At 45.6% G+C, this 15,681-nt stretch overlaps 2 protein-coding genes across 13 annotated transcripts in view; both read right to left on the bottom strand.

The window, feature by feature from the left end:
- Nucleotides 1–807, bottom strand: part of arhgap46b (Rho GTPase activating protein 46b) — a 53,414-nt gene extending 52,607 nt beyond the window's left edge. The window contains exon 1 of the mRNA XM_035522396.2: nucleotides 641–807. Coding sequence (XP_035378289.2) covers nucleotides 641–654 — 14 coding nt within the window. The 5' untranslated portion in view covers nucleotides 655–807. The remainder of the gene's footprint in view (nucleotides 1–640) is intronic.
- A 791-nt stretch (nucleotides 808–1,598) lies between these two features.
- sulf2b (sulfatase 2b) overlaps nucleotides 1,599–15,681 on the bottom strand; it is a 124,177-nt gene continuing 110,094 nt past the window's right edge. For 6 of the 12 annotated variants that reach the window (XM_081706932.1, XM_081706931.1, XM_081706934.1 and 3 more), the window contains 11 exons: nucleotides 14,727–14,783; nucleotides 14,478–14,610; nucleotides 11,952–12,186; nucleotides 11,461–11,692; nucleotides 11,139–11,235; nucleotides 8,146–8,240; nucleotides 7,992–8,054; nucleotides 7,627–7,796; nucleotides 6,656–6,798; nucleotides 6,311–6,434; nucleotides 1,599–4,115 (listed from right to left, as the gene is read on the bottom strand). In XM_081706932.1, coding sequence (XP_081563058.1) covers nucleotides 3,574–4,115; nucleotides 6,311–6,434; nucleotides 6,656–6,798; nucleotides 7,627–7,796; nucleotides 7,992–8,054; nucleotides 8,146–8,240; nucleotides 11,139–11,235; nucleotides 11,461–11,692; nucleotides 11,952–12,186; nucleotides 14,478–14,610; nucleotides 14,727–14,783 — 1,891 coding nt within the window. In that variant the 3' untranslated portion in view covers nucleotides 1,599–3,573. Of the gene's footprint in view, nucleotides 4,116–4,140; nucleotides 4,559–4,686; nucleotides 4,741–5,482; nucleotides 5,517–6,310; nucleotides 6,435–6,655; nucleotides 6,799–7,626; nucleotides 7,797–7,991; nucleotides 8,055–8,145; nucleotides 8,241–11,138; nucleotides 11,236–11,460; nucleotides 11,693–11,951; nucleotides 12,187–14,477; nucleotides 14,611–14,726; nucleotides 14,784–15,681 lie in introns of those variants that run through there. The other 6 variants (XM_027024123.3, XM_027024124.3, XM_081706938.1 and 3 more) reach the window with 6 other exon arrangements.

Here is a 15,681-nt window from a genome sequence, read left to right as displayed (position 1 = left end):
CTGCAGCGGTCCATCCCAATACACGTTTGTCAGGTATGCTGAGGGTTTAAAAAAGGTTCCCCACGGCACTTTGCCTACATGACCTTGCGTGTGTGTTCTGAAACTGCAATGTAGGCCTATTTATAACGCTGTTATAGATGATGAGTGATAGCGAAGGGGTAGGTTGGAGTTGGTGTCAGAATGAAAGAATAATGACATAATTAGTAACCCACTGACCCCCAAATACTGGTTCTTTGCCGTGGTGTATTCAGGCGACTAGTGCTGTAACATTAACTAACAAGGATACTTGTTTTCAGGCGACTAGTGCTGTAACATTAACTACCAAGGTTTACTGTAAGAAATCTTTCAGCAAACTACTTAATAACGTCGTAGGTGCGGTAGGCACCGTAGACTGTGTCTTTAATAAACAACAAATCATTTAGATGGCCATTAAACAGACTAATGACGACTGTTTTAAACTGAATTATGTTTAAACACAAGCGTGCTATAACTGCCCGTCAAAATCAACAATCTAAATCAAAAGACGTTAGTTGGTGTCTGCACGTGACATACATAAACCCAACTACAGTGGGAACGTCCCCAAGACCGCGGTGTTACCTTCCACAAAAGTAACTTAAGTGAAACAGTCGCGACGTCTTACCTTCCTTCAGCCATCTCCTCACATCGTACGGCGGAGGCGAAGCAAAAGAAGTCTGACAAACGTCTGTTTTCTCGGAGCTGGCGCAGGTATAACTCCCAGAAGTAACTCCGTCCCGCCACAGCTGAGGTAAGACGGTCGCGAGCGGGGCCGGCCGTCTCGTCACCCCCCCCCCCCCCGCCCGCTCTCCCTCCCACGCGCGCTCCCCCGGATCTGGCGCGCGCTCTGAACCGGGCCCGGAGTTTCGCGGTCCGGTCGCCAGTAGTTGTCGTCCTACAACAGCGACCTCTGCTGGCAACGGCCGCGGCGATGTTCGACGTCTGCTTCAATTTGTCCGCCGCTGTCCAGCCCAGTTGTTGGTTCATTGCCTCACGTTTGAATAATGTGGAACATAATGGGAGCTTAACCGCACTTTCCAAACAAACACCTACATTCCTTAGATACTCTTATCCAGAGCGACATATTTATTAATATTAGTAATACTAATATTAGTACGTATTTGTGCTCTCTGGAACTTGGAGCTGCCAGCACCTTGCTCTCCCTGAATTTAAGATTCCTTTGTAGACTACTACACCAGAATGACCATGTAGCTTGTTATTTAGTGGGTTGACTCTGTTGGTAATGTAGGAATATAAGAAACCACATCAAAAATCGCCCACCCCAAATCCCCCCTATATTGCCTGTATCCATACTGTTGTTATATATCTATAAGGACTGTAGAAAAGTTTTTAAACGCAGCCTAGTCTTCACACCTATATACTAAGATAGCTCATATGTCATGAACTTACTTTTTTACAATGCTAACTCCTGCAGATTTCTTCAGTTACACTGGGTGATACTTTTGGGTGGTTTTGACTTTTAAACACATACGGCATACCAGAGGCAAACAAATCCACACCTTTATAAATTTATGCACTGAATGGCTAGACATTAAAATAAAGGCCAGTTTCTGGAATCGCAATTTGGGCATTCAACACTTTATTCACAAACTAATGAGGCTATCAAATGTCCACTGGTTAACCAAAACAAAAATATATGTATGATAAATCTATAGAACTGTACAGGGTATTTTGTTAAAACCATCTGTTATCGTTTAAATTCATCTTTCAACTACAGTAGCCTCTTTCAAAAAAAAAACAACCCCCCCAAAAATCATATCTTTTGTATGGAACACTGCTAATCCACTGGCACTTGGTTTCACCAGACACAATCACAATCCTGCAAAACTTTATATGTCCAGTCAAAGGAGCTGGGGAAACTAAAGAAAAAAGATGATGTGAATTTTATGAATTTCAGGGGACATGATTTGTAGAAATGACAGGACACTTCCATCGAACATGTAGCTGTCCATGGGCAAATGTGCTCTGTGCCCTTCAGGCTAATCCATGTGATATTATTTGCATCCAAAATGACCAATCTAATCTGGAATATACCTCCAGGTCCATCTGAGACAGCACTGTTCTAATATACTCCACAGTTGGGGGTGAACAGGACGGCAAAGCAAGATATAACTACCACTTTGAAGTTATACTGAAATACTGACTGGTGGACTCGTAGTTTGTCTGATGGTTGATTTAGCCTCCACTATTGTGTCATATAAAATATACTTTTTACCATTTACAGTATATTAACTGCAAACATACATTCAAATACATACTGCCATTTTATATATTTGCTCAGACTTTAGTAGCACCATGTATAGCACAATATCTAAGATGAAAGTTAAAAACAATGTGACACACAATAATCACATCAACATTTCTTTTTTCATTATGTCATAAAAAGAAAACACATTTCGTCATTAGATAGCAATTCCTTTGACATTACACGGGCATCTTGCTGTGACCAGTTTATGGAGTGGCAGGTTTACATTCGAGTGGTTTGTTAATGGAAATGTTTAGCAGTGCTATTAATTTAACTCTAACTTCTGTAATGAGAAGTTTTGGATGGAGTGGAACTTTTGGGAAAATGCACGGCTACACCAAGGTTACATCAAACCTGCACGCCTTCTTTCATAGAAAGGGTCAAAATAGGGTAAAGTATTTAAAGAAATTATTTAAAGTATTTCAAGAAAATCAAAACCCAGTATCCTTGATTTTGGTTGGTAATTAAAATATATGGCACGCTTTAATACACACCTACGCTCGTACACTACTGAATTTCACACACTTGTTTAAGAAATCCTTTCTTATCAAACCGACTCAGTGCCTCACTTCAGTGTGGAGGCAGTCTTCCTTGCCTTGCCAGAAGCAGAAAAAGTGGCTGCTGCTTGAGCTACCTGGGCCTTTAAAAGCCAGCTGAAGATGCCGTTCTGCAAATGTCGCAAGTGCTATGGGAGCTGCAGTCCGCTCAGCCTACAGGCCATTGTTGGAAGTGTTGTGCTTCAGTAAGGCAGAGCGCGCATGAGCCAAATATGACGCTGTGCGACACACACACACACACACACACACACACACACACACACACACACACACACACACACACACACACAGCCACTGACGTTCAAACAAACAAACAAACCGAAAAGCAAAAAAAACAATACACACGGACGTGATACGAAACTGCTGGACGCAGTTTCATTTTCTCACAGCTGATTTACTGTTGTAATTAGAAAAAGGAAACCCTTCAAATAAAGTGAAATGAAGAAATGTGCTCTGTTCGAAGCCTAGATCTCGGGGGGGGGGGGAGGGTTACACAGCAACAGCAGGGTGTGCTCCGGACGGAGGGATTCCAAAGGAGGAGCTGAGAACGGACTGAAAAAGAGAGTCTGGATGCTGCGGCTCTGAGGACAGGTGCCGGCGCGAAAGGTGGAGCGACAGAACGAGAGGTAGGAGAGAGTTGCTTTCCCGTTCGCGGGAAAGTTGCGAGTCTTTTCTGAGCTCTCTCTCTCTCTCTCGCTCTCACTCTCTCTCTCGCCTGAAGCGCTGGAAGGAGACTCAGGCGGAGTCCCAGCAAAAGTCGCTGCAGTCACAGTGGGTGGAGCTTGGCCTCCTCCGGCATGTCCGTCTTTTCGTAAACTCCTCCTCCTCTTCCTCCTCTTCCTCCTCTGAGGACGAGGGGCGCGTCTCGTGGTTGAGCCCCAAAGCGTCTCTCAGAACCTCGGCTCCAGCCTCCCTAAGCAGCAAAGCGGGCGTGGCCAGGGTGGTCAGGTAGACGACCGAAGCTGATTGGCTGGTGGAGGACACGAGGGCGTGGCCTTCCCCTCTGTGCCCTTCGTCCCAACTGCGCAGGTGAGGCGGCCGGCCAGGCCGGTTGCCGCTGCTGAGGTGTGTGAACATGCGGTCGACAGAGCGTCGGAAGTGGGCCCAGTCCTCCAGGCTTAGGGTGAAGTTTAGGTCGAGATCGTAGGCGTGCTCGTCAAGTTTGTACAAGGGTTCAAGTTCGGACCAGTTCGTCGCCCATGGAAACGGGTAGGTGCTTTCCGGGTCTACATCCTCCTGGCTTTTATCCCTCCCATCCTTCCCATATCTGCCCTCTACTGGTACAAACCACAAGCACACACACACACACACACACACACACACAAACACCCACAAATTCACATTTTCTTGTTTGCATTAAAAAAAAAATTATATATATCTATATTGTCAAAATGACAATGCATACATAATACCAGCATGGTTTTTTGAAATGGACTGATGAATAAAGGGTAATGAGAGAAATAATACATGCACATGATCAGAGAGAGACCAGAAACCACACAAATGCTCCAGGCAGTCCCCTACAAAGCCAGAGAGCTGAGACAAGTGATGCACTTGAGGAGGTGCAGAGGAAAGGAGGAGGTGTGACTGCCCTCTGGTGGCAAGAAACGGAATGGCATGACAGGATAGCAGCGGCCCTTGTGCAACCAGCTCCATGCAGACAGACTGAAAATAAAATCTTTCCTCATACGAGCAGTGTCATGCAGGTCAAAAAGAAAAACTTAAGTTACAAAAAGAGGGAAAGGACAAAACAGAGAAAGAGAAAAAGAGAAAAAGATGAGTTAGACTGGGCGGTGGCTTGGTGGTATTGTATCCCAAGGAACGTAAGGCAGAACTGTCCAAACTCACAGTGATTTGGAGGCAGGCTTCCTCATTTTGGGCCATTTGCGACGCTGAAACTGCCTAATACCACAAGCAACGATAAGTCAGACTGTTACCCTGCCTCCCAGACTTAAGCAGGTGATCAGAGAGAGCCAGTCAGAAGGCCCACGAGCTTTAACATGTACAAATTAGCAGGCAGACGACACATGCAAGAGGAAGTGACAGAGGAAGAGAGAGAGAGAGAGAGAGAGAGAGAGAGAGAGAGAGAGAGAGAGAGAGAGAGAGAGCGAGAGAGAGAGAGAGAGAGAGAGAGAGAGAGAGAGAGAGACAGAGAGAGAGAGAGAGAGAGAGCGAGAGAGAGAGAGAGAGAGAGAGAGAGAGAGAGAGAGAGAGAGAGAGCACTGTGCTTTGCCCTCCATGGAATTCAAATAAATGAAGGAGAAGACAACGTAGGTGGCCAAGAAATGTCCACTCTGTTACAAGCTAAAATGAACGGAACTGACACTCCTTGTTCTCACCATTAAAAACCACGAGTCCCCTTTTAACACTAACCAAAGCCAACTGGTCTTAGACCAGCGATGAAAGAGTCCTAACTGGAGTCTTCTCTACAGTCCTCTCCTTCATTTTATTATCAGCCAGTTTTCAAAAAGATATTTTCAGATTTTTTTTTTATTATTTTTTTTAAGTGCGGCATTTATTTACGTCCACAAACGTGTAGCGAGAGAACTGTTGGTCAAACAGAGTTAGTCAACGTTCAAACACACTAAATTAGTACCCCAACTACTCTACTTGAAATCATATCAAACGCAGTCAGCAAAGATACCTGTATTCATCATAGCTGCTTCTCTCTTTGCCTCCTGAAGAAGAGACAATATCGTTAGTTAGGGCGAGAAGACGAACCAACATTCACACTCTTTTACGCCAACAATCCACAGGGCAAACGACACTGGAACTGGGCTGGTGTGTTCTGGTGTGTACCAGTCGCTTCTTAGATCAACACTGCATGCATTTTGCCAGAGTCCTGTTTGGGATCTCCACTGAACGGAGTTAAGATAACCTAAAGATTATGATTAATACTTTTTTATTTTTAATTGTTATCATCCATGTTTACAGCAACATTTAGTAAGCTGGACATTATTTATATATAACAACGTTTGGTAAGTTACAAAAATGTCAGCTTATCTGAAACCAGTTTCTGCTATGATAAGCAAACATGTTTTTAACCATGAAGGAAGTACGTATTTGTGTAGGAATAAAGTTTCAACAATGCTGAATGTGCCTTTGACCGGTTTTGGTGGACACAGCAGGTTATGAGGCAGCACTGGGACTCGGGAGGCTAACGTGGTGGAGAGTGGAGCTTTACTCTGGCGGCTGAGCAGCTCGGAGATTGTTTGCAAGAAAACAAAGAGGACAGAAAGCGAGGCGAGGCCAGGGTAGGGTGAGGATGAGGATGATGAAGGCGCAGATTGTTGCTCTCGGCACTCGCGTTCTGGGAGTGCTGTGTGTACTTTGAGAGCAAATATTTTACGGTGTGTGCGTGTGTGTAAATCATGCACCTGTGTGTGTTTGTGTGTGTGTGTATGCATGTATAAGCATGTGTGCGTAACTCATGCAAGCTTTGTGTGTGTGTGTGAGTGTGTGTGAGACTCACCCAGGTCCATGTTGCGTGTGCGTGGGTTACACTGTTTATGACCTTTGCAGCCTCGCAGCTCCATGAGCTGAACGTGAAGCTGGTTCAGAATGTGGCGGTCCAACGTGTTCACTGCATTCACGAGCTACATATCCCAGAGAGGGGGGAGAGAGGAAGAGAGAGAGACAGAGAGAGACAGAGACAGAGAGAGACAGAGACAGAGACAGAGAGAGAGAGGAAGAGAGAGGCGGGAGAGGGAGGGAGAGAGAGAGAGAGAAACAGAGAGAGGCTCTAGTAATTATGGCAAATTGGAGCCTTTCTGTGCTTTTGGGTTGCCCTCTCGTTTGACGGGTGGTAAACCCTGACCTGGTACGGATCTGTATTAAGGTCAAAGTACTCCAGGAAGCCTGTAGCAAACTCGCAGAACAGGAAGTTGTGTGTCTCATTGATGGTCCTCATGCACCAGTAGGTGTTGTTATTGGCGCTAGTGCATGCACAAAAGGGTCCCACTGGAAACAAGAGAGCACAGCCAAGAATGAGGAGTTGAACAAACATTCCAACCTAAATAAAGCACGCTTGTTTTTGTGTGTGTGTGTCTGGTGTGTGTGTGTGTGTGTGTCATACAGGTCCAGAAGGGGGCGGTCTGGTGTGTGTGTGTGTGTTTGTGTGTGTGTGTGTGTGTTTGTGTGTGTGTGTGTTTGTGCGTGTGTGTGTGTGTGTGTGTGTGTGTCATACAGGTCCAGAAGGGGGCGGTCTGGTGTGTGTATGTGTGTGTGTGTGTGTGTGTGTGTGTGTGTGTGTGTGTGTGTGTGTGTGTGTGTCATACAGGTCCAGAAGGGGGCGGTCTGGTGTGTGTGTGTGTGTTTGTGTGTGTGTGTGTGTGTGTGTGTGTGTGTGTGTGTGTGTGTGTGTCATATAGGTCCAGAAGGGGGCGGTCTGGTGTGTGTGTGTGTGTGTGTGTGTGTGTGTGTGTCATACAGGTCCAGAAGGGGGCGGTCTGGTGTGTGTGTGTGTGTGTGTGTGTGTGTGTGAGTGTGTGTGTCATACAGGTCCAGAAGGGGGCGGTCTGGTGTGTGTGTGTGTGTGTGTGTGAGTGTGTGTGTCATACAGGTCCAGAAGGGGGCGGTCTGGTGTGTGTGTGTGTGTGTGTGTGTGTGTGTGTGTGTGTGTGTCATACAGGTCCAGAAGGGGGCGGTCTGGTGTGTGTGTGTGTGTGTGTGTGTGTGTGTGTGTCATACAGGTCCAGAAGGGGGCGGTCTGGTGTGTGTGTGTGTGTGTGTGTGTGTGTGTGTGTGTGTGTGTGTGTGTGTGTGTGTGTGTGTGTGTGTGTGTCATACAGGTCCAGAAGGGGGCGGTCTGCCAGTGCTGGTTGTCATGGGTGAAGCAGGTGAGGCCAGGCATGCTGCATGTGTCGTTGTTACGGAGACGCTTCAGCAGTTTCCGCAGTTTCTTCCTTCGCTTTTGCTCCATCATCAGCCACGCCTTCTTATCCTTCTCCTGCCCTTTCCTACACACACACACACAGCTTAACCCATCAGCTTAACCCTCTCCTGCCCTTAGACCCCCTCTCTCTCTCTCTCTCTCTCTCTCTCTCTCTCTCTCTCTCACACACACACACACAGTGATATGTCCACACACCAGCACACACACGCACACACACACACACACGCACGCGCACACATGCATTCCTGTCTTTTCTCACCTGAATGGGTGAATGGTGCCTGATTTATATTTCTTCAGTTTACTCTTGAACTTGGACTTGTAGCTGAAACATATCAGTAAAGCGCGTTCCATTATGTGAGCAGCACGTCCTTTAAAAGCCCATCTAAACGTACCCTCTCAGCTCTTGCACTTACACGTATCCGCTGCAGTCGCACTCCTCTGGCCGCACTTTCTTCAGGTGACCTCGGACTTCTCTCAGGTTCTTAATCTTCGTCTGTAGTGTTTCAATCTGCAGAACACAGCCGCAAGCAGCAATTCTGGGTTCAAGCGTGTGTAGGCCCCAGGGCCCACGATGTACGCATGGCTCACAAGGCCTATGAGTCAGTCCAGGGTTTAATAAACCTGGTATAAACCTACAACATCACAGTCCACTGGTTCTGTTATTACCAGGATTGATAACTGGAGAAGTAGCATTTTCTACATCACTGCATGCCATATTTACGCTGGACTGCCATAAGAATATAACATACATTCTTTGCTTTCAGTGGCATATGAGAGTAGCATGGCCTTTTAATTCCCACACCTATGAGATAATTATGTATGTACATTCTGATACATTTGGGGCCAAGAGACACTGCTTATGTGGTCAAAATCTGTGAAGGGCTTCTGTTTGTACGGGAATTTGAAAGATCTTGAAATATCTTGGTCCTAAAAGATGATATCAACCCAATTTTGCACATAACATCCTTTTGACCTTTAAACAATAAGTCCTAGATTTTAAGCAAAGCACAATACCTGGAACATGAAGTGTATTTGCAAGGGTGTTTGGCTTATTTAACTCTTATTTGTGTCCACCCTGCAAATATTGAAAGCTGTGCGATTTGTAAAAGTTAAAAAAATCAGGCCGATCGCGGTGAAAACTGAAAGGCCTGATCAGAGTGTTGTGATCAGAGTGTTGTGATCAGAGTGTTGTGATCAGTGTTGTGATCAGAGTGTTGTGATCAGAGTGTTGCGATCAGAGTGCTGTGATCACAGTGTTGTGATCACAGTGTTGTGATCAGAGTGTTGTGATCAGAGTGTTGTGATCACAGTGTTGTGATCAGAGTGTTGTGATCACAGTGTTGTGATCAGTGTTGTGTCATACATGTGCCTAAAGTCCTATGCTGTTCTGACTCACTGTTGCTAACTTCTGTCAATTTAAGGAAGGAAATTCAAGGCCTGTGATTGTATGCAAAGTAGAAAATTGTACACCGTAGAGCCTTAGCAGTCAACTGAGCAGTCAGAAATATTCTATCATTGCAGGCAGCATCAGACTCTCATTACACGTACATCTGATTCTCATTACACGTACATCAGACTCTCATTACATGTTTGTCTGTAAATTTCAGTGTTGGTGTGAACTATGTTTCATGAATTTTGTCCATGTAGGTATGAAAACACAAGGCGTGTGATTATATGCAAAATATGTAACTCTCCTGTACAGCTTCTCTGTGACTGATTTCACTCAAACTTTGCTGTTTACCTCAGAATATTAGATTGAATAGATCTGTCCATTCTAGTCAAAATCATACAAACTGTGATAGAATTTCAGCGAGCTGACTCAGAAATATTATACTGGATCCAATTTGATCAATGTGTTGCAGTCACATACAGTAAAAAAGGAACATTTCTTTGATAATTATTTAGTTTCAGACTGACAATTTTTACCTTATTTGATGTGACTTGGACTAGTCTGAAAAGTGTGCAGTCAATGAATGCAAAATACATTTTTGAAAAGTTGTCATAATTGCAAAGTTGTTATGACTCCTGCAAAGAATCATTTAATCCACTCCAGTTATGTACCTAAGTATGGAACATAGTGTTATAGTCGTAAGTTCCTAAATATGCAGGAGATATACTTGGATTTCTTGAATAGTGCCCCTTAATGGCCAAATGTTTTGAAACTTTACAGAATCGCAAAGAGTCTTTAAGGATCCATAGCATTTAAGTTTCATCGTGACTGGTGTTCTGAAAGATGATTGGCCAATTGTGATCGCGATTTTTAAAATATTTTTTAGTCCTTCATTTAGCTTGTATGTTACAGCTCAGTGATGCAGGTTGGAAAGTTTGAGGACGTTGGGATGCTGAGATATCATCTCCTAGGGTTTCTAGCACCCCCTATTGACTGATATTTGCCAAACTCAACTATCTTGGACTTGAAATGTGTTTTAAAAGAGCTGCGACTCAGGCACCAGGTGACCTGACCTACGCTTAGCTATCTCCTCAGACCTCGGTGGTAGAAGGGGGTGCTGGTGGTGATGCCCACCGAGTTTCACGCGAATTGGACCTGGCCCAGCCGAGATACGATGGAAAAATGCATTACTCGCCCGGGTGGCACATCCAAGCTCTCGACCCTCCCGAAGTGTACGACCAGGGTGCACCCTAGCGGGCATGGTGAGCCGCCAGCACCCTACCCCCGGAGGTCATGTTGGCACAGGGTTTTGCTTTATCGGTTAATATCTCTGGGCTCCTTTGGAGTAGAACGACAGTTGCGGGCTCGTTGGAAAGGTCTGGATCTCGGGTTTAAGCCTGTCCAAGCAAGACGTTTCGTTGGAACTGGATGAAGCACTAATGAGTTTTAAATCGTTATGCAAAATATGCCAACTTCCTGAAGGATTGTTATTGTTTTCAATTTTCTAAATGTTTTTGATCATTACTGAGGTTCTCACTCTTGTGAATATGCTGATGTCAGGATTGTGATTATAGGGTGATCAACCTAGTGAAAAACTACTTTGCAAGAGTAGGTTTCATTATGCAAATTAGCTAAATAAAGAAATAATTTTTTAAAAATCAGAGTGGGTGGAGCTTAATGTTCAGTTGGACCGTTTTTGGGTTTCCTTGAGCCAAGGAATGGTCTAGAAGTGGAATTTCTTTCTACCCGTTACTGTGTGAGAGAAAATCACAAAAACATAACAGGTTGCTACAGCGCCCCCACCAGGCCAATGAAGGTCCCTTTACTTGGCTGTCAGTTCACACATGCTGCCCCAGGCTCCAGTCAATGAAAATGATGAGAACATGAAAAAGATCTGAGCAACAATTACAACACTATGTGCTTGAACTCTAATAAATACGTGATCTTGTGTGTGCATGTGTAACGCAGGTGCACGTGTACTCTGTGTGTGTGTGTGTGCGCGTGTGGTCCGTCTACCTCGTGGTCTATGTGAAGTTTATGGTCTTTCCATGCCTGCAGTGACTTGTAGAGTCCCACATCACATTTAACTGTGTCATTGGCTAAGATGGAACACCTGCAAATATAAAGACAGCACTTAAACCTGGACATAGACACACACCAAAAACATACATCCACATGTCCCATGCACAAACTTAAACATGGACATAGATACACCAAAAACACAAGTCCCATGCACACGCTCCATGCAAACAACTTTCATTCTGTAAATGTTACTGCATACTTCAATATGGTTTAACTGTCTGTTTGTCTCTCATAAATGTCTCGCTCTCACGCACACCTGTGGGTGACTTTAATAGATGAGGGCACTGTCAGGCTGTTGCTGGCTTGGGGCTCAGTCATTGGTCCCAACCCACTGAACCCCTCCTCTTCCTGCTGGGCGTGGCTCAGGTTCCTGCTGTTGACTGGCCGATAGCCGTTCTCCAGATCCACTGCGTACAAACTTCCGCCCACCTTCCAAGTTACAGCGCGCGCGTACCGGTTCCTCGAGTAACTCTTCAGCGCCTTCAGTTCTGTCCAACACGAAAGAATGGGCAACATTACACTTTGTACACTAGATGGCACTCCAGCATTAGTAGAACGGTCAATGTAAGCAACAGGAGGCTGGAGAGAAAGGAAGACCCTTCTGAATTTCATTTGTTTTGTGTAATCTGTGTCGCGGACCTCTGTGCGTGCATGCAAAGGGCACGCGTGTGCATTTGTATTCACGTGCATGCAGCCAGAGTACCGAACCGGATAACTGCTTGGACTCTGTGTCTGCTTTCCACATACTTTTCTTGGACATCAGTTTCTTCTTCTTCTTCAGGGCGCTAAGCCTGTAGTTACTGAAGTCGCAGTCGCAACCGTCAGGCTCCGTGTTGGCACTGGCTCGCGCGCTAGCGCTCCGCTGGAAGAGCCGGGACTTCACGCTGGGCACGCGCTCCCCCGTCGCTGAAGAGATGCTGGCCATGCCTTTGCACTTATACAGCCTCAGCTTCCCTGCGGAGTCCTCCACACACTGCCACTTCTGCAGACAGGGAGAGAATGAGACTTACACGCGGGGCTTGGCTTGTTTACACCAGCGCGCGTGCAATATAGTAAAACCCAAAGAAACTTCCTCAGCTAAAAAGGCGCACGCGTATACATTTGCTGCACGCGTTTTCCTCACTAATGAGCCATGTTTATCTCGCACCCTTTTGCACGCGGAGTGCAGGTGAAACCCCGAGTGCACGCGTGTAGTGGGCGCTCGCGCATTCGCGTCGATTAAGCGGTGAAAATGACCTCGCGCCGTCACCTGTAATTACCCTGCGATGTCAAATCCTCCTCGTTAACGAGGTACTCCTCTCTTCATTTAACGCACAGGCGCTTGGTTCCTGTCAGGTCATTAAGAGCGAGCATTCAGTCACTCCACACAAAGCTAACGACGTGGCATGAGTGTTGGGAGGCTGCTGCACCAAACCTTAAAGGTGCATTCAATCACTCCACACAAAGCTAACGACGTGGCATGAGTGTTGGGAGGCTGCTGCACCAAACCTGCTTAAAGGTGCATTCAATCACTCCACACAAAGCTAACGACGTGGCATGAGTGTTGGGAGACTGCTGCACCAAACCTGCTTAAAGGTGCATTCAGTCACTCCATTCATTTACTCCACACAAAGCTAAAGGAGTAGCTCTGGCCCTCGATATGATACGAGATTAAATATGATTAAAATCTCTCGCTACTTCAAAGTGCATTCACATTAATAGGAAATCATTGCTCAGTTTTTATTGCAAACATATTGAAAGGAAACTTATTACATAAAAATGCACATACTATATGAAGGTAAAATGAGAAAAATTTGGATTTAAAATCGTGTGTATATGTTTTTTTTTTTGCTTCCCACAAGAAAACAAAAATAATTAGAACATAATTTAGCATTTAAAATCACACTTTCAAAACTTGACTATGGACAAAACAATGTGCCTTATTTCCAGTGTTTTAATGTTGAGATGCAAAATAAATGTATGCAGGCATAATTACATGTGATATATTTGTTAGGCTGGTTTTAAACCATTAATTAAAATTAATTGACACTAACCTTATGGTAAAAACACATTTAAGGATATTAAACATTTAAGGAAATTAAAGGATATTTCAGTTATTAAACTCAGAATCCATACAATTATGTTCTTATATTTAATCTAAAATGAAGAACAACATTCAAATTGCTTATTTTCCAGTTAATTAAGAAAATAATAACTTTTTTGTTGTTTTTGTTTTTTTTGCTTGCTTATTTGCATGTTTTTTGTTTGGTTTTTGTTTTGACCAAGAAAATGAGAACTGATGGTTGTGTCATAGAGAGACAAAATAATCAAAGTCACTATCATGTTATTAAAAATGTAAAATAGCGCTAGTTTGCAACAGTACATCCCATCCCTTCCGAATACAGAGTATGTCTGAGTTCAGCGGCCAGCCCAAGGTTACAGATGCACAACCATGTAATACCATACTGACTTTGCTTAAAATAACAGTTAGTATTGGTTTGGTATTTTGTTTCTAGACCTGCCCAAATTTGATGCGGTATTGTCCATATTTATTTGTAATAATAATAATAAGAAATAGCAGTATAAATGCCAGCTGTTCGGCTGCAGCAGAAATTTTAAACGCTGATTACAAGTCTTTACAAGAAAGAAAATCATTCTAAGAAATTGGGGGGGGGGGGGGGGGATAATACTGGTTAAGAACAAAAACTGATTTCTGAGAGCTGACGTCTGGCAGAAAAGACAAAGAGAATTCAAAGGAGACCAAGGGCCAGAGGAGAGGACAGGATGACAGGAGACGGGAAGATAAGAGCGACGAGATGGAGGAGGAGGGAGTGAGAGTGATTCACTGGGTGAGAGAGAGAGAGAGAGAGAGAGAGAGAGAGAGAGACCTCTGGAGGACGAACATGGTCAGCATCCTCCCAGAAAGAACGGAAGAGCTGTATGAGCTCAGGTGTGACTGAGCTGACAGCTCCAGGCTGTCTACCACTGCACCTTCATTAGCCATCAGAGCGAGTGTGTGTGTGTGTGTGTGTGCGCGCTTCTGTTAGAGAGAGACAAAACCCTATAAGTGCTTCTTCTCTCACACGCCTGCACCTATTAAAATCTCTAAACACGGAACCTACTTGTGTTTGGTTTGCGTTTTAATTTTTTTGTACGTGCATACTGAATGAGCCCCCAGCGTCTGCTGCCCAAGGCTGAGCTTTCAGAGATGCTCCTGTGGCCCCCGTACATTCGCACGAATCCCCCTGTCCCATCTCTGTGTGTGTTAGTGCGAAGGCGTGTGCTTCTGCATACCTGCCCCGTCTGCTCACAGGGCGTCTGGTACTCTGCGCGCTGACACAGGTCCTTGACACGCTGGTACTTGGGAAGATGGTTTTCCTCCTGAGCCACCTCCTTTCCATCATGCACCACTTTGTGGAGCAGTTTCCTGCCAGGGAGGAAGATGAGTAAGAACTTCCCCTTCTGACCATTTGACCATTCGAAAATGGAAAGAAATTCCTCTCGTGTTCGGCATTCAGCAAGCCCACGCCCACAACGACTCACCCTCTCTCCACCAGGAAGGAGTCCCTCCACACTTTCCCCTTCTTGTTGGACTGGAACCTGAGATTAGCACAGAGGGAAGAAGATCGATCAGGCCCTGCGCAGTGGGGCTGTAACAGCCCCGTCTACGCTCGCCGGCCAAACAAGACCCCTCCCACGCTTAAAGCAATGACTGACGTGCGATGGTTTCGGGCCCCAGATTGAAAAGGAGCGGCGGGATCCCCCTCCTGTCCCCCGTGGGCCTGCTGCGCTCGGCAGCGGAAATCGAAACGGTGTTTCAAGATGGGTTCTTTTTTTTTCTTTTTTTTGCTGTTGTTGTTTTCTGTTCCCCGTTCTTCCATTTCTCAGCCCTCTTGGGCGCCCGCTAATGAAAAAGGAAGAGGGATGGAATGGAGGAGTGTAAGCGAAATAACCCAGCCTCCTCTGCGGCTCCCCACCTCGGCCGGAGTTATGAGCTATCGACCCGCGCGCCTCCCGTCTCCCCCTCGGATCGCCGCTGCAGGGGTGGGGTGGGGTGTAGATGAACCTTAGCGTGGACCACTTTAGCGTCCCTGCCTACCAGCCGTGAGCTGGGTGCCAAGCACCCCGTGCTGAGGGGCTGCTGTAGCTTTTTTCTGTCTAGTTCTCAGTTTTATTACTGCTCCAGATCTGTTCATGCACTTAGGTCTCCATGGGAAGTGGTATAGCCTGGTTTTACTCACTATAAGGGTGCCACGTGTGGATGCAAACATATTCCACGTAACTGGCACGTAACTAGCCCTTCAAATGCTCGAGAAAGTTACCAACAGCAGTGCTGTCAAAGAATGATAGGATTGTTCTTTGTGATCGGTGGCTTTGCGGATAGCACGTTTGATTCTCGGCGCTAGGGTCTTTGATGCGAGTCCCTATCTGGGCGGAGTTTCCATGTTCTCCCTGTGTCTGTGTGGGTTTGTTCTGGGCTCTCAGGTTTCCTCCCACC

The sequence above is a fragment of the Electrophorus electricus genome, chromosome 24 (genome assembly GCF_041902795.1).
Source record: "Electrophorus electricus isolate QZ-2024a chromosome 24, ASM4190279v1, whole genome shotgun sequence".
Taxonomy (NCBI): Eukaryota; Metazoa; Chordata; class Actinopteri; order Gymnotiformes; family Gymnotidae; genus Electrophorus; species Electrophorus electricus.
This window is presented reverse-complemented; position numbering and strand designations above follow the sequence as displayed.